At 41.9% G+C, this 18,982-nt stretch overlaps 1 protein-coding gene across 2 annotated transcripts; it reads left to right on the top strand.

Moving 5' to 3' along the window:
- Nucleotides 1–1,722: 1,722 nt before the first annotated feature.
- On the top strand, nt 1,723–18,489 carry maza (MYC-associated zinc finger protein a (purine-binding transcription factor)). 2 transcript variants are annotated; one of them, XM_080446595.1, is made up of 8 exons: nt 1,723–2,982; nt 6,550–6,700; nt 10,632–10,933; nt 11,634–11,765; nt 12,259–12,509; nt 13,675–13,738; nt 13,844–14,015; nt 14,599–18,489. In XM_080446595.1, exons 1-8 carry the CDS (start codon nt 2,950–2,952, stop codon nt 14,928–14,930), a joined length of 1,437 nt encoding a protein of 478 aa, XP_080302721.1. In that variant the 5' UTR covers nt 1,723–2,949; the 3' UTR covers nt 14,931–18,489. The 2 variants fall into 2 exon arrangements, with proteins under 2 accessions (XP_080302721.1, XP_080302720.1); XM_080446594.1 differs by having other exon boundaries at nt 1,724–2,982; nt 11,619–11,765.
- Nucleotides 18,490–18,982: the final 493 nt, after the last annotated feature.

Below are 18,982 nucleotides of genomic sequence, written 5' to 3'. Positions count from 1 at the left end.
ACGCATCGCGTCATTTGTAGATATGCTATTTCTGGAAGAAAAATCTTTCATTGGGAAGCATTTGGAATCATTTTTAAATATTTTAACAACACAAGACTTCTCTTATGGGGGTCCCTCTGGCTGGTGGTACATATTTTCCAGAAGTGGGTCTGCAGCCAAAAATACCAATTTAGGGGTCCCTGCTTCACATGAAAATATGTGAGAACCACTGCTTTATAAAATGTTAGTACATTTGTGAATGTAAAACCAGTGCTGTAAAGTAACTAAGTACATTTACTTAAGTACTGTACTTAAATGCAATTTTGAGGTACTTTTACTTTACTAGAGCATTTCCAGTTTTCAGTACTTTTACTTCTACTCCACTACATCTCAGAGGCAAATGTTGTACTTTTACTCCACTACAATTATTAGTAAACTTTATTTACTAGTTACTTTGTACATTAAGATTTTGATTATTATCACATTAACCACGTCAGCCCTATATAGATTTCGAGCATTTGAAAATAGCCGATCTACAGCTCGCAATGCCAGGCATTGTGAGCTTGTTATTTTCTAATTTTCAAAAGATTTGTATAAATGTTATACATTTGAAAACTTGTGAAATGGGACATTCTGCACAATGAGTTCTTTCTACTTTTGGTACTTTAAGTACATTTTGATACCAATGCTTTTGTACTTTTGCTCAAGTACATTTTGAATTCTGGACTTACACTTGTAACAGAGTATTGATACTTGTACTTAAAGGGATATTTCACTTTCAAAAAAACTTTTGGTGATTTTATCATCTACTCAAGCATTTGTGAGCCCCCCAGACAGTTTTTAAGTTGCTTGATTCAGTATTTAGATATTTGATATTCATTTTATCAGACACGCCCCCTTCCTATACAAACCCATTGTAACTTCAAACTCCATTTTAACCATGTTAGATTCATCAAAAACACCTGTCCTTGGTTCTGGTGACTCACCCTGCCCTCCTAATGCGTGAGGGGGCCATGTTTTTCCGAGAATTATTTTAATGTATTATTATTTCTTTTTTTTATTGTATTAATTTTTTTTCATTTTCCAAAAAAATTTTTTTTTTTAAATGAAAAAAGTAATTGAAAAAACACGGCCCCCTCGCGTATTAGGGGGGCGGTATGAGTCACCAGAACCAAGGACGGGTGTTTTTGATGAATCTAACATGTTAAAAATTGAGTTTGAAGTTACAATGGGTTTGTATAGGAAGGGGGCGTGTCTGATAAAATGAATATCTAATATCTAAATATTAAATCAAGCAACTTAACTGTCTGGGGTGTTCACAAAAGCCTGAGTAGACGATAAAATCCCCAAAAGTTTTTTTGAAAGTGAAATATCCCTTTAAGGAAAACATTTTCCCACCACTGGGTCTGGGTGAATGTAAAACTTGGGGAGGGGGTGGGGTCATTGTAACCTCATATATCCATCCAGCTGTTGCACTCCTTGCGCGCATCTTTACCTTTAAGATTGAATGGGGCACATTGTTGCTCTGTTTTTAAAACGACACACACACACACACACACACACACACACACACACACACACACACACACACACACACACACACACACACACACACACACACCTCCATCTTAGATTAGTGGATCATCGTATGATTATTATGATGATCGGCGGGTTCCATCATGTCCTCGGTGGTTCCGGTTCCGCCGCCGCGGTACATCGTGTAGCTTCGGAGCGGTAACGATCTGGACCGGGGATCGTCGGGGAATTGAAGCTTATTTGTCGGCCTACTGAACGGGGCCGACAGGCGGGGGCGAGGAGGAGGAGAAGGGGACGGACGACAAGGAGGAGGAGGAGGAGGAGGACGACGGGGGTCCATACACACACACACACACACACACACACACACACACACAGACACACAAATACTTTCCCTTTAAACTAGGGGGAGACAGCGGCGGGGGTCGGATACACACACACACACACACACACACAGAGGGGGAGAGGAGGAGGAGAAGAGATAAAAAAAAAGAAAAGAAAAGGAAGAAAGACAGTGAGGGTGGGAGGGAGAGAGAGAGAGAGTTTAGAGAGAGAGAGGGAGAGAATTGTAAAAGAGAAAAAAATAGAAAGATGTCACCCTCTCGATTGAAACGCCGAGGCGGAGCCACGGATCGCGGCCGACGAGGAACTCTCTAGTTCCGGGGACGAGGTTCACGCGACACCGAGGCTTTTGGGGGGATCCATCGTTTTTTGGGGGGCCTTTTGATCGGAGCTATCATCGAAATAAATGACTCCTTATTCCCCACCACGCAATGAGCAACAGCTGCCGAATATGATTATTATTACGTTTTGACTACATGTTGTTACTCATCTGTTTCTGTGTAATAGCCTTATTGTTGTTGTTGTTGTTTTTTGCATGCACTTCACCGATTTTTTTTTGGGGTTACAACAGATGTAATTGCAAAAATAAGCAACTATATTCAAATGCACCATTAAAAAAAAAAAGCATGGCACTACCAACCATTTTGTCGCGTTTACAAAGCATATCGTCAGTGCCTGTAGATTCATGCCAACAGATCATTATGATGATGATTATTATTATTATATGAAATCAAAACTCAAATAGAAGAAGCCCGATCACAATAATAACAACGTCTTTATAACAGTGTTAGATGATCAGTACATACCGAATATTGCTACTGGACATAATCACCAGCTTCCACTAAAACCTAACAGCAGAGGCTGTAGAACAACAACTATTGACACTGAATAGTGACACACGGGCCTCAGATTGGCACCCTTTGGGTTGTGAACCCCCCCCCTACACACACACACACACACACACACACACACACACACACACACACCACCACCACCACCACCACCACCACCTCCATCATAGCCCCCTCCCTCCCTTTCCAACCCCTCACTGCTCCCAGGCTGAGTGGCTCCCTCCAACCAACCTGTCCAACCATGGATACCTCCTGGAGTAACTTTCTGTTTCAGGTAAGTCAGTGGCAGTTGATGGATGGAAGTACTCACATGTTTTTATCTATGTAAAAAGTAGCAATACTGCAATGTAGAAATGCTTTGTTGCAAATAGAAGTCCTGTATTCAAAATGTACTTGAGTAAAAGTATACTGAAGCATTGGCCTCAAAATATACTTACAGTAGCTAAAGTAGAAGTAGTCATTGTGCAGAATGTCCCATTTCACAAGTTCAAAATGTATTAAAAAAACTTTTGAAAATAGCAATGGTCGCAATGCATTGTGAGCTAGTAGATCTGCTATTTTCAAATGGGGGGAGAATTCAGTGGGGTCAGGGCACCAGTGTTGGGTCTTATCCAGTTGTCTGCACACCAATGATTCTTTCTCATCAACCTTTTTCAAAAATAGCATATCACTGTGAGCTTGTATATCTGCTATTTTTTTTTTTTTTTACATTTTTAAATTTTCATTTTCCTGGAGTAACTTTCTATTTCATGTAAGTGGTGATTAACGTGCACCTGACTGGCTGGGCTGGGTTGTCATGATGTGATGGGGTGGGTGGTGTTTGTGTTTGTGTGTGTGTGTGTGTGTGTGTGTGTGTGTGTGTGTGTGTGCGTGTGCGTGTGCGTGTGCGTGTGCGTGTGTGTGTGTGTGTGTGTGTGTGTGGGGGTAGTGCGGCAGAGTTCAGTGGGGTCAGGCCATCAGTGTTGGGTCTTATCCAGTTGTCTGCTCACCAATGATTCTTTCTCATCAACCTTTTTTAATTTCAAGGACCCCCACTTTGATAATGCATTATAGGCCACAGGACCCAATTTAACTACCTAAACCCCATAGGGTTAGGGTTAGGTGGGGAAAGATTTAGCTGAAAATAGCTATTTTCACAATACCGATGCTGGGGTTAAGTGGTTAATACAATGTATCTGATTCTAAGAATTTTTCTGTCCGATATGGTCTGGCATTTGGTCCTGAATTCTTTTACTGTCTATGTCTAGACTGTAGGATAACAGTGAAACTCTGATCAAAATAACTGCTCTTGTACGTTCTCTAGCTGTGTGTACTTTGTACATGTAATAATGGTGCAGATTAACTATCAATCACCCAGGTGGTCCCTGGATCCCACATTCAGGGACCACCTACACTGTAAAATCCTTAATGTTAATTGTCTCCACTCTCCGAAAGGCCGAGACTATGTTTTGCACCCTGTCCGTCTGTCCGTCCGTCCGTCCGTGGTTCCGTCTGTGTACAGCTAATCTCCGGCACCGTTGGCTTGATCGCAGCGAAACGGTGCACACACACTCCCTTGATGCCAGGCCAGGCCAGGGCCTGGGGCCAGGGTCTGTCATAGCGCCACCAGGAGGCAGATTTGTGCAAAACACATTTTTGGACAGTACTCCTACAGATTTTGTCCAAACACGCAATTCGGTTCACAGTATCTCTATAGTCATTAAACCAAACCATTCTTTCAGATTTTTCATATTCCATCCTGATTGGCTAAGATTGGCTTCCAAAGTTTGCAGGAGTGCTTTGTTTTGAACGAAATGCCTCAAATCATGAACACAGCATGCGATTTCTGTGAAATTTTGCATGCACATTCCCATTAGGCCGAGGAAGAAATGCCACTTGAACATTTTCAAATCAGCCTCATGGTGGCGCTATAACAGGACGATTCGTGTTTTTACCTATAACTGCACCGATCTGTGTAAAACTTTGTATGCGCACTCCCTAGAGGCCAAGGAAAAACCTTTGCCCTGCATTTTTCACATCTGCCATTTATAGCGTCACCAGGAGGCTGACTTATGTAAAACATTTTGTTTTATATTATTTCTTCAGATTTGATCCAAATTTCGTGCAAATCGGTACACATGATCTCCATAGTCATGTGTGTCCATAGATATCAAGGTGATGATTCAATTGATCACAATCAACCTGAAACAGAATATCCAATCTGAAATTAGGCTTCACATCCCATGATCCTGGCTAATTCCTTGCTGGGCGGCTATAGCTGAGTGTGTAGAGAGGCTGCCTAGGAACCAGAAGGTCTCAAGTTTCAATTCCCAGCCCCAGCTACAGTATGTGTCAAAGTGTCCATGAGCAAAACACTTAAAACCTGCTCCCCCTGAACGGTCATAAGCTGTGTGATGCTGAAAACTGCATTAACTAGGTTTCCTCCCATTCATTTAGTCTTGATTTATGGACAGAACAATTTTTTCCCAAGGTAAAATTAACAGAGCCAAGATAGTATTAGGATGGCAACCAAAACCAGAGTCCAAGCCAGGATCTGATGAGGCAGAGCTAGAGGCTTTTACAGGGACCCTGGACTGTGATCTTTCTGTGATTAGAAACTGTGTCTGCTTCAGAATTAAACATGGTCATTGAAATGGACAAGTCAAGTGTATAATGTATTGTCTTCTTTTTAGGGTGAAGTTTGGTTTGATTTGTAACAATGAGATTGAAATCGAATGCAAAAAAGAAACTACAAACTTCCACCCTGGCGTCACTTGTTCATACCCTGGTTCATGGAAGTAATTTCTCTATGGAGAATAACATTGGGTCATCTTAAAATCGTCTCATATATATCGTCCCGGCAATATTGTCAGGGAGGTGGCTCTGTATCGTTTACGATAGTCAGTCACTCATATTTGATACAGTCTGTTTCTGGTGAAAATGTAACTAATTCGGCAGCGGTAACAATAGCGTTTTGTTGCCGTCAGTTGATGCTTCATATCCAAATGAGGGAAACCGCCGGGATCATTTGTTTATTTTTGGAACACAGTTCTTATTTGACGCGATATTAAACAAGTCTATGGGAATTCTGAAAGGAAAAAAAACTTGACCCAGGTAGGATGCGTATATTACGTCAGACGTCGGTGCTCTATAGGCAAAAATAGCAGATCTACACGCTCACAACGTGCCGCATCGCTATTCGTGACACAACTAAGGGGTTTAAGAGATTAACACTGGTACAGTAAGTCAATCACGCACACAATCTGCATATTAAAATATCCAAAATGAATCATCCATTGCTGACTTGGGAATGAATGGAATGGACTTCTCAGTCTCCTTTAAAAATGTCATGCTCAAGTAGGGATGGGTATTGGCAACAATCTCACGATACGATACGTATCACGATACTTGGGTCACGATACGATTATATTGCGATACGCATCACGATACTTGGGTCGTATCACGATATTGGGATATATTGCGATATATTGCGATATATAGCGATATATTGCGATATATTGTGATATATTGCGATATATTGCGATATATTGCGATATATACATTTATCACAACTACATATTGTTTATACCGGTATATACACTACATATTGAGTAGCTGCAGATCTGTGATAGGTTCTTTGAATGTTTTTCATAAAGCCTGTATCTGAAAAAGCAAAAAAAAAAAAAAAACTTATTTTTTTTTTTTTTTTTTAATCGCGATATTGATACTGGAGTATCGATACAGTATCGCGAAATAAAATATCGCGATATATCGTGATATCGATAATATTGCCCATCCCTATGCTCAAGTGACCTTTGTAAATGTTGCATTAATAAAGCATTGTTTTTCTATTTTGTCTCAGACACCATCGACACAGAGCCAGCCTGAAGCTCCACTTCAGTCAGAACTGCTGCCAGAGCTGACAGGCTCCGCCCAGAGCCCCTCTGAAGAGCACTTAGCTCCACCCCCATCCACCGTTGACACAGCTGCCCTCAATGAAGAGCCTTTACCTGGTGAGGGAAGCGATAATTGTTTCCGTAGGAGGCGAGGAGGCTCAGCCAATCACAAGCCGCGTGGCTTGTGATTGGCTGAGACGGGGGTAGGGAGCGCTCCACTGTGTTCACTTGGACCGCGCGCGAGGCGGTGTAGACATGTCGGAGGTACCGGGACGAGGATTTACGATTCTGTCCCTATCGGAACATAACTTGGATGGCGCTGAGCCGGCTGAAGCAGACTTCGCAACGTTCGGCACGGCGACTCGCTCACTTTAGCTCGCTCGCCGGTGCCTCTCGTGGCTCAAGTCTGCTTCAGACGGCGCGCCTCCGTCCATGACCGGCAGCGGTTCCGGTAGGAGACACAAAGAGTCTCCTTTGTATCTTCTACCGGAACCGCTGCCTACCGGTCCGCTGGTCATCAAATTATTGGCTTAGGTTGCTCTCTCCAGCGTCCCCGCATGGAACCAAATGGACCCGTGGTCCTGTACCCTTTCGCTCGCGGACTAACAAAAACAGCCAAAATGGCAGTCAATAGTAAATAGTTTATGAACAGAGCTAAATCAGTTTGTGTGCCTCAGTAAGGGCTTGTGTGCGTTGTCTTGTTTTTTCTGGGTCGCTGTTTTCTGGGTCGCTGTTGTTTGGTGGCGACGACCACACTGCAAGAGCGCCATTTACCATAGAGACACATACGGTGGCCGAACACAGTATTGTGAGTCGCCTTTAGAGCCCATATTCTGAGAGGTCTTTAGATCCCATATTCTGAGAGGACAGTGAGCCCTCATTGGCTAAATGACCAGCCAATGAGGAAAAAGTCTGGCAAAAGTCTCGCAAAAGGACCAGCCAATGAGGAAAAAGTGACCTCTAGCGAGTGTAGATGTAGACCAGGTTTGGCAACCTGGAAAAAAAAATTTTGGGGGTGAACTATCGCTTTAAGATGTTTCTGATCTGGTGGAGCAGTATGTCCGCCTGCCAACTAGGACGCAGCTCTGCAGCTCAAACCGTTTGTTCTGGGGCAGTGCTTCCCGTTTAATTTTGAACTGATTCGTAGTTGTAATAACCAGTTAACTACCACTGGTGTCACCAAAAATACTACACAAATGAACATTACAGGCATGAACCTGACCAAGCCTGAAAATCTATTAGTCAGTCAACTTGAGTATCTGCTGATACCAAATACCCTTCTCATGCCAATGTTAACAACACAGCTTCTCATTGGCTTGCATTCTCACAGAGATAATTCTTATCCAACCAAAAGGCCTTTGGTGCCATGCAGCAGACAACAGTGTTTAGTTTTTCCCATAGATATATATAAAGGCTAGATGGCTCAAGGGGACGGCGCAAGCGTAGCTCAACCGCGGCCATCTTGAAACAGTCATTCATAACATTATGTCTATGGTGCATATACTTTGAAATAACCATAGCGTGCTCAATTTTCATCCGATTTTCAAACGGTTTGGTGTGTTGTAAACACCAAAGATGTAGTTATGATACTGCATACTTATAATTATAATCATGTTTTTTTATTTTTTATTTTATTTTATAATTTTATAATTTTATTACATCTTTGGTGTTTACAAAACACCAAACCGTTTGAAAATCAGATGAAAATTGAGCACGCTATGGTTATTTTAAAGTATATGCTCCATAGACATTATGTTATGAATGACTGTTTCAAGATGGCCGCCATGTGGCAACGTCGTACTCCATTGGCCAGCAGCGCGGGTGAGTCATCTAGCCTTTATATATATCTATGGTTTTTCCCCCCTAGCTACTGTAGGGATTTAGGACAAACTTCATCATCATGATGCCCTCTAGTATTGGTTCACTGCACTCCCAAGTATTGATGGATGTTCATGAGTAGGGAATGTGGGAATCTGTCTTGCGTAGGATTTTTATCTTGGTGATATTGACATAGGAATGTGCATACAGTTCAAAGCGACTATTTACCACTTTCAACCTGGCCTCCCTATTTTGGCCAAGTCTTTGTAGGTCAAAACTTTTATTAAAACTTTTTTTGGGGTTTAATATCGAAACAGTCACAATGCATCACAATGCGACAAGTTGTGAGCTTGTAGATCAAGTATTAGTTAAACTGGAAAGATTATTATTATTATATTTCAATGTGATTGGTTGTGGTCATATAGTACAGTGGTTCTCAAACTTTTTCAAGAACCCCCAAATTGATAAGTATTTGGCCGCAGACCCCCATCTGAAAATATGTTGTGCCAGGGACCCCCAGAAGCAAAGATTTGTGTTAAAAATGTCCACTAACGTTCAAGATTTTTGAAAAATAGCAATTTTTTTATAGCCAAAGTATAAAAGGCTAAAGTGGTTAAAATGATTGTGATGCTATGTTAACTACTTTTGCTGGGGACCCCCCAGCATCAGTGGCTGAGGTCAGAAGGGCAGTTTGGCCCACAGCTTATACAGCCTATTTTAGAACACCTTTGTTTCTCTTTCTTTGCATATCAAAGCTAGAACCCCCCCCCCCCCTCCACACACACACACACACACACACCCACATATGAAGTGAGATTACTTCAGTGCACCCTGAAGACTGTGGTGTTTTTCCAGGGTGCATCAATGGCCTTGCATGCTTCCCCATGCTTTAGCCTGTAATCTGCATGTGTTTTTCACGGCCGAGAGAGAAAAGAGGGCAGGGTGCCCCATAGAGAAACACAACGGGGGGTGGGGGATGTAAAGCCACATGAAAACACACCCAACATGCATACATACAGTACAGTTGAGACTGAGCCACAGGGGTGTTCTATAGACTCGTCGGTCCATAATTTTCTTAACCAGTTAAGCCCTACTTCATCATCATACTTAACCACAGTGACATAGCCTTGGTTCCTGGCCACCAGTGGGTAAACACATGGTTTGCTACAATGTAACGTCTTCCCACAATCCATCCATTATTCCTCTCTCTCTCTCTCTCTCTCTCTCTCTCTCTCTCTCTCTCTCTCTCTCTCTCTCTCTCTCTCTCTCTCTCTCTCTCTCTCTCTCTCTCTCTCTCTCTCTCATGCAAATTTCCTGTTGTCGTGCACCCACTCTTTGCATTATGTGAAAATTCAGTGAGAGCTTTGTGGAGCTCAGAACATATTTTGTGACACATTGTTGCGAGTGTGTAGATTTTCTATTTTCCCTCAGCTTTTCGCCTGTAATGCCCAAAAAAGAGGGTTGAAAGTCGTTTTTTTTTTCATGCGATTAATTCGCCCCAAAATATATTTATTTTTCAACTGTGTCATGAATGCATCCACACAGAACGCAAATATTACGCGGTAATGAAGCAAACACAATTCTTATTCGGGACATGGTCGATTGAGGTAACAAATGTATACAGTAGTACTCTCTGGTGATTTTCTTGTCGTTTATTTGTCATGCCCCCCAGTGTGTAAAGACATTTACACTATTGGCAAGTGAAGGGTCGATGTATTTTACGTTTTTGCTGGATAGCCGAAACGTTTCTTAATTTCTAACTTTGATCTCATTGTTTGCAAACAGCCAGTGGTGGGAAAAGTACTGACATTTTTTACTTATGTTAAAAGTAAAAGGCCTGTGTTCAAAATGTTCCTTGAGTAAAAGTACAAAAGTATTGACATCAAAATATACTTAAAGTACCAAAAGTAAAAGTACAAAAATGTTTGAAAATAGCAGATCTACAAGCTCACAACACGTCGCGGTGTGACGCGTTGTGAGCTTGTAGATCGGCTATTTTCAAACAGTAACTAGTAACTAGTAACTAGTAACTAAAGTTTTCAAATAATTGTAGTGGCGCAAAAGTATAATATTTGCCTCTGAGATGTAGTGGAGTAGAAGTAAAAGTATTGAAAATGGGAAATACTCCTCAAAAGTGTACTTGAGTACAGTACTTCGAGTAAATGTACCTAGTTCCTTTATTAGCAAACTAGCAAACATTTTAAAATCCCCATTCATTCTCTCTTTGCAGTGAAGCCGGTCGCGAAACCGGGCCGGCCGGCCCACATCTGTGCCACGTGCAACAAACAGTTCAAGAACAGCTACAACCTGCGGCGCCACCAGTCCGTGCACACGGGCATCAAGATGAAGAGCCACGCCGCCCGCGAGAAGGAGGAGGGAGGGGGGAAGGTGGGGGGAGGAGGAGGAGGAGGAGGAGGGCGGCCGGAGAGGCAGACGGTGCCTCTCTCCCTTCTCCACCTCTCGCTGCCCCCTCCTCTTCCGCCGCCCCCTCCCCCTCCCCCGCCCCCCGCCGTCACAGAGCCCCTCCCCCAGGTAGGGCTAGGTCACGATTACACATTTAAGTTGACGATTAATTGTCACTGAAATAATTGCGATTAACGTTTTAATTGTGTGTTTGAAGTTGAACATTAGAACATGTGAAAAAAAAAAAAAAGCCTCTTAGGTTTCGTAATCAAAAATCACGGGGCAGATATGACAAATAACTTAAAGGAGTAGTTCACCCCAAAAAATACTTATTTCCTATCAATTACACACACCCCATGAAGCATTGAATTCATGAAGATCATTTCGTTTTTGTCGCATGTGATTACCGTCTATTTGGTAGGAGACACAAAGAGTCTCCTTTGTGTCTCCTACCGGATACATAGGCATGTTTATTATTATCATCAAATTATTGGCTGAGGAATGCGACAAAACAAAAAAGAATCTCCATGAATTCAATGCTTCATGGGGTATGCAATTGATAGAAAATAAGTAATTTTTTGGGTGAACTACTCCTTTAAATGTACAAACGTTATTAAGATATTTAATATGTATTTACATTTTATGTAAAAAAAAGCTGAAATGGCTGATCTACATGCTGCGTTGTAAGCTTGTAGATCTGGTATTTCAGTTTTTTCTTTTGGTGAAAAATGTAGACGATTATGACGATTATGCAAAAATAATTGCGATTATCTCAAATAATTGCGATTAGGCGATTATGTAATAATAGTGACAGGCCTACTACCCCCAGGACGTACCGCACCACACCAATCAGGGGGGCCACCAGCCCGTCACCGTGTCCATCGCCCCGGCCACGGTAACCATGGCCGTGCAGCCTCAGCCCATCCAAGCCGCTGTTGTCATCGTGGGGTCCATGGAACAGGTGGGCTCTTTAATGGAGGTTCTGTTTGCTACTATCAATCAAATTAATCGATTTAATTGATTGTGGAGAATATATAATAAAATGATTGATTAATAATCGACCCCATTTCAGGCATATGATTAGTAGGTGAAATCTTTCAAAAACATTATGCATGAGCAATTAGTCAGAAAAATCTTCATTGCGTTTGTTTTCACTCAGCAAGTATTTTAGTGAAAGTTCCAAGGGCCTACCATCAGCTTATAAACGTATATAAAATGGAATCCATTTTATTCAACTTTTAATCTAAACCCATATTCTCAAGGAGATTCAGTTGTAGGGACCTTTGCCTATTTTAGTGTGGTATTGGGATCAAATCTCTGAATTCTTTGGTAGAGCTTATAGGAGTAGTTCACCGAAAGAATTACTTTAAACTAGAATTACAAAAAACAAATCGGTGAACTACTCCTTTAACAAAGTTAGTTCACTTCCTGAGTTCGTATCTTTCTTCCCACAGAACCCGAATCCCAATCCCAACTCCAACCAGGTTCGCAAGAACCATGCCTGTGAGGCGTGCGGCAAGGCCTTCAGGGACGTGTACCACCTGAACCGCCATCGCCTGTCCCACTCGGATGAAAAGCCCTACTTCTGCCCCATCTGCCAGCAGCGCTTCAAGAGGAAAGACCGCATGAGCTACCACGTGCGCTCGCACCAAGGCGGCGTGGAAAAGCCTTACATCTGTCCTCACTGCGCCAAAGCCTTCTCCCGGTGCGTGGGTTCTTACCAGCACTTTGCCCACAGTAAAAAAAAGAAAAGAAAAGTCAAATGCTGCCATAGTTGGGAGTTTAACCCTTTAAGACCGGGAACGCATCTGTGTCCTTTTAAGATTTATTTGGGCTATTTTTCTTTAATTGTGAAAATGTGTGCAAATCTTTGAATATATGTATTTTTTAAAGCAAACATTTTTAATTCTGTTACAACTTCTGGGGGGTTCCCTGGAGCAAAAATAATTTGAGATTGGGGTCCACAACCAAATACATATCATTTCTGAGAACCACCGATATTACAGCAACATAATATTTTTTTAAACTGGATTTAGGGCACGCTCCCACCAAAACATGGTCGGCTACCGTTAAACGCAGGTTGTGCGCGGCCACAGTTTTTTGCAGCCAGCGGATTCTAAAAAACGGGAGTGACGCGCCTGTCACTCACTTTCAGGACCCTCCCCGTAGCCCGCACCGCCTGCTGCCTTGAGCACCATGGTGCTTCCTGAGTCTTGAGACGGTCCGCCTTCCACTCACCCGATTGGACAGAGGGGGGAAATCAGCTCCTGCCTCCAGCAGTTTTCTGCTTCAAATGGACAAGTCGTGTAGAGCAGATAAACGCAAGGTCTGCGCGACAGGCGGAAAGATCCGCTCTTGCGTGAATCCACGCATTTACATTGACAAAGCATTGGCAGATTCTGCCCCAGAGGTAAAATAAAAGTGCGGTGGGAGCGCGCCCTTAGAAGACTTTTGTAGAATCCCCAGAAGCAAAGATTTGAGTTACAAATGTTCGCTTTAAAAATATATATATAATATTCAAAGATTTGTAAAATAAAAAACATCACGATTTCCCAAAACAAATAGCAGATCTACAAGCTCATAGCGCTGCACTCACGCTATGAGCTTGTAGATCTGCTATTTTTGAATAGCCCAAAGACATCTAAAAATGACAGAGATGCATTCCCGGTTTGAATGGGTTAAAGCCCAAACCCACACTAACATGGGATCATGTTTGTAAAAAATGAATGACTCATTCATAAAGCTAGAAAGGAATGGCTACAAAATCAAGCTTTTTGGGTCACTCTAATCTCCAGAGTCTCCTTTCACATAGTGTTTTGTACTTCTTACAGACTCTTTTTTTTTAAATGTATGTTTGGTGTTTGTTTCAGACCTGACCATCTCAACAGTCACGTTAGACAGGTGCATTCGACAGAGAGACCCTTCAAATGCACGGTAATGACCCCCTTCTACTTAACCATCTGTTTGCTTTGCATCGACACACACATACCGTTTGTTTACATTTATGTGTTAGCGTGCGTGTACCAATGTCTTTCATAGACCTGCACGTCTGCGTTTGCCACGAGGGACCGCCTTCGCGCCCACCTGATTCGCCACGAGGAGAAGGTGCCGTGTCACATTTGCGGGAAACTGCTGTCTGCCGCTTACATCACCGATCACATGAGGGTCCATAACCAATCCCAGCATCACTCCTGCCACCTCTGCAATCGCAGTAAGTCAGACAGAAAGGCAGTGGTGGAAAAAGTATACTGACATGTTTTACTTAAGTAAAAGTATCAATACCGCAATGTAGAAGTACTCTGTTACAAGTAAAAGGCCTGTGTTCAAAATGTTACTTGAGTAATAGTACAAAAGTATTCACATCAAAATATACTTAAAGTACCAAAAGTAACAGTACTAAAATGTTTGAAAATAGCAGATCTACAAGCTCACAACGTGTCGCGATGTGACGCGTTGTGAGCTTGTAGATCGGCCATTTTCAAAGTTTTCAAATAATTGTAGTGGAGTAAAAGTGTATTTGCCTCTGAGATGTAGTGGAGTAGAAGTAAAAGTATTGAAAATGGGAAATACTCCAGTGAAGTAAAAATTCCCCAAAAGTGTACTTAAGTACAGTACTTAGTAAATGTACTTAGTTACTTTACACCACTGCAGAAAGGAAAGTGAGGCTTGTGCAAAAGAAATAGTATTTTGCTACATTTGCATTTGCATGGCACAAGATTCCTTATTGTTGTCATTGCCTGTCTTCACTTTCATCCCTGTTCCAATCCTCCCTTCCTTCCCACTCTCCTGCCCAGGCTTCACCACCCTCACCTACTTGCGGGTTCACGCCCAGAAGCACCACGGGCAGGAGTGGAAGGACAGCGGCGGAGCGCGCGGCGGCTTCGGGGGCACGGGGGCCGGAGGGGTGCTGCTCTGCCAGCTGTGCGGGGTGCAGTGCAAGACGGCCACGCAGCTGCAGGGCCACATGGGCACCCACGCCAGCCCTCAGACAGGGGACCCCGGCCCTGACCCCGCCGGCGCCAGTCCCGTGGGAACCACCAGCGTAGCGGTCACCGTGTCGAGCACTGGCACAGTTGGACTGCTGGTGACCGACTGTTCCAGTATCGCCCCACAGCCCCACAGCTAGCACCCTGTTGGAGGCGGCAATGGGTGGGTGCAGGGGTTAGGGCGGCCGAGCCAGCAGCCGAGACAGGTGTGCACGGTCAGATGTGTGCACTGTAAAATCCTGAGTGTCCGTTTTTAAAGGTGCTGTAAGTTATATTTTGTTCCAGTAAATAAGCGTTAAATAGCTCTATATTCTGATAGTAATCATTGCTTTAGTGTTCGTTCAGTAAACAGGGGTCTCTCCGTCTCTCCGGGTCTTTAGTAAACAGAAAATACATCGTATCAGGTTGGCACATTCAATTTGAGTCACAGAAACCTAAAACATTATTGTTCTAGTGTAAACAAAAGGACATTAATCCAAATGTCTTAATCTATTCAAAAGTTAACATATATGGAATACTTTAACAGCACTGTATCAAGAGCACATATCAGGCTGTCATTGTTTACATTTTAGTAGATTTAGTAGCTTTTTGTACACTAAGAATGTAGGGGTGTCTTCAAATGCACATGGCTGTAGCGAGACATTTAACATGGGACCTGTTATCGCAAACCCACTGCCACCACAAATTCAGATACAAATTAAAACTTTGGCTAAGATTTTAGAGTCAAAATTCAGCAATCAAATACAACCATATATTGATCACTCAGCATGATGCTTTCAATACAAGATTTGAAATGATAACTCATGGATGTTCTGAATCCACGTGCTAAGTAAAAGCCTCTGACATGTGTTAACAGCAGTCCTTTCTCCATCTCTTGACTGATAATCTAGTCTTAGGGACCTTTCACTCTTATTCTTTGTATTCAGATTAGGGATGGGATGGGACGATATGAAAATGACATGTCACGATTATTGTGGCAAAAATTATAGCGATTAACAATATTATGGCGATAATCAAAATATGCTTAAAACTTAAAATGACCTTTTGTTAACCCCTTGAGCCCCCAGCATCCCTGTTCTGGGGGGAACGCGTTGTGAGCTTGTAGATCTGCTATTTTTTTGTGTAGAGTGAAATAAGAGCGTACCAAAATGCGCTCTTTACAGGTCAGTTTTATCAAGTATAGAGGGTCTAAGTGGTACTGAATTTGCAGCTCAACAAAAGCTCATTTATCATAGTGTATGACGGAGGACAATTTCACGATAATTTAAAATCTCTGCTATATGATTATTGTGAGCGTTTTTTTTATCACGATAAACGATAATAACGATTATCGTCCCATCCCTAATTCAGACTCAGTTCAAGCCTTTTCAAAGGTCAGTGAGCAGTGGTGGAAAAAGTACTCACATTTTTTACTTAACTCTCTCAGTGCCACGCCCCGAGATATCCCGAGTTTTTCCCGAGTACCCTCAGTGCCAGCACGAGAAATCCAGAGTTTTTACTTTTGACTGTGGTCGCGCTATGCTGTTTATTTTTCATGATCACTTTCGCTTCCTGACTCCTTCAGACTCATTGGGTTCCGGTTTCATGACGCAGATTCCGTTTCCGGTTCAATTTTTTTTCCCGCGATCATTTTCGGCCAGAATAGGGAAAGTCACGGTTTTTCGCACGGTATAAAAAACAAACGGAGAGGTCCACGTCTACTCTCTTTGGTCTGGGTGACGATCAGTCATCATAGTCGTGTATCACATCGTAATTTAGCCCGATCAACGATTGTCAAAAATGTCAACATCCGGTTATGACCGGATATGACGTGAGCCTGTTTGGGAGGGGGCGAGTGAGCCAGCGAGATCATCAATGTGTCGATTTGTTGCTCTCTACTGGTAGAACTGTATTATGGGTTTAAAAACCCAATCAGATCATTTATTTGAATGAAAAATTACAAAATTTAAAAATAAAAAAAAACGCAAATTGCTGGCACTGGGGGAGTACTTTATGAAAATACTCTTGGCACTGAAAGAGTTAAGTAAAAGTATCAATACTGCAATGTAGAAATACTCTGTTACAAGTAAAAGTCCAGAACTCTAAATTTACTTGAGTAAAGGTACAAAAGTATATCAAAATGTACCAAAAGTAGAAAGTACTCATTATGCAGAATGTCCCATTTCACAAAGTTTTCAAATGTATAAAATGCATAAACATCATGCTTGTAGATCGGCTATTTTCAAATGGCCGAAATGTACTGCATATAGGCATGAAGTGGTTTTGTAATAATAATAAAAATGTACAGTACATGTACATAGTTACTTTACACCACTGGTGGATGTTATGTCTGCGATCGTGTTTCACAGTAAGAAAGTCCTTCTGACGACTTTGCCCAAAACCTGCCACGGTGCCGTCTCCACAAACGGAGCCATCCAGTCAACGCAGGGCTCCACGACATCCCATGACAGACGTGAAGCTTTCTCCGCGGATTCAATCTGGATGAAATCGTATTTTGTGTTTACTAAAGAGCTGGAGAGACGGGAAGACTCCTATTACTGAACAAACACTATAGCAATGATTACTATCAGAATATAGAACTTTTTTTTTTAACAAAACCCTTTTTATTTTAAACCAAAAAAAATATCACTTACACTACCTTTAACACTGAGAGGATTTTACCGTGTATATGTTTTGTACTGACTGCATGATGTTTTAATTAATCACTTACTCCTTTGTTTTCAATTCCACAAAATTATTCTTCATCAACTGCCAAAACAAGTGGAACCAGACGACAAAAGTTCAGCACAGAACCGTCTTTTCTTCTCAACCTGACTTTGGATGGCGTTTGACCTTCAGATCGCTCAATGGCTGCCTCCATCAGCCATGTTAAACGTGCTGACTTGCAGCGCCCATTTAGGAACACATACAGTATATAGTGTATTTCCCATGGAGAGATTTCAGATACTGTATCGCAAAATATGAGTCAATGCCAGGGGGGGGGGGGTGGACGAGACTGTAGGGGAACAGTGGCTCATGACCTAATGAGCTAAAGTTATGTGTATTTTTATTCATGTGGATTTGCTGTTTCAATTTGCCATGATAGTTATAAAAAACAAAAAAATACAATTAAGAGTAGTTTGGTTTATAGTTTCTGTTTTGTTTTATTTTATATGAATTACACCGCTTATATCAATTTCTTAAAGCAATTGCTGTTTTGTAGATACTTTTTATTTCATGTTATATCAATGTTTGTTTCTGGTGGGAAATCTACACAAAAAATAATATACTATCATGATAACATGGCTATCTCAGTATCTCTCCCGAGATGTTTAGAAATGGTTTCCTAGTTTGCCTTTGTCAGATTAGACTATGTCCAGAGCAGGGAACCATTGAATGACATGGGAAAATCGACTATTGAAGATGGGCCATTAATATGTACATACATTTTTATAGAACTGATAAAGATTAAAGAATTGTTGTTTGTGTATATTCCCCATGGACATTGAATGTGCATAACCTCTTTGCTTCATATGATCTTTGTTCTTAATCTGGATGCTGATTTGTAATTCTTGAGAAGTTAAAATTGCCATGTAATGTGTAGCTATGTTGGTGACACAATTTCTGTGGCTGTGCATATTGACTGTATGTGATGATGCATAGTGCATAGCGCCTCGTTACTACTGTATTAAAAGGCAGTGAATGCATGTGTGGATTTAACTAGGACTGATTTTTGTACCATTCTCTGGGTCATTGCAGACAGTATATGCATGCAATTTCCTAATGCAGTGGTTCTCAACATTGGTTCTGGGGGTCCCCAGGGGTCAATGAGGGGGTTCCAGGCCCCCCCCCCCCCCCCAGTGACTGATAGTTAATCTGCACCATTACATGTACAAGTAAGAGAACGTACAAGAATGGCTACTTTGAGAGCTACTTTCAGAGTTTCACTGTTTCCACTGTTCACTTAGAGTTCACAGTACATAAGGAATTCTGTACCAAATGACAGATCATATCGGACCAAATCTCTAGTCTAACAATAAAATGTTTTTACATTAGAACCTAGAGATTAAAAATAATAATAATAATAATGAAACAATGGGGGTCTGTGGCTTAGAGGTTCTCAAAGTGGTATCCGGGGACCAGCAAAATAAGGAACAGTTTAATTTCACTATTATTTCACTATGAGAGTGTATTTACTAACCCACATTTAAAT

This window comes from Gymnoscopelus braueri (genome assembly GCF_963280865.1).
Source record: "Gymnoscopelus braueri genome assembly, chromosome: 13".
In the NCBI taxonomy this organism is placed as follows: Eukaryota; Metazoa; Chordata; class Actinopteri; order Myctophiformes; family Myctophidae; genus Gymnoscopelus; species Gymnoscopelus braueri.
Note: the sequence above shows the minus strand (reverse complement) of the source record. Positions and strands in the feature narration are given on the sequence as shown.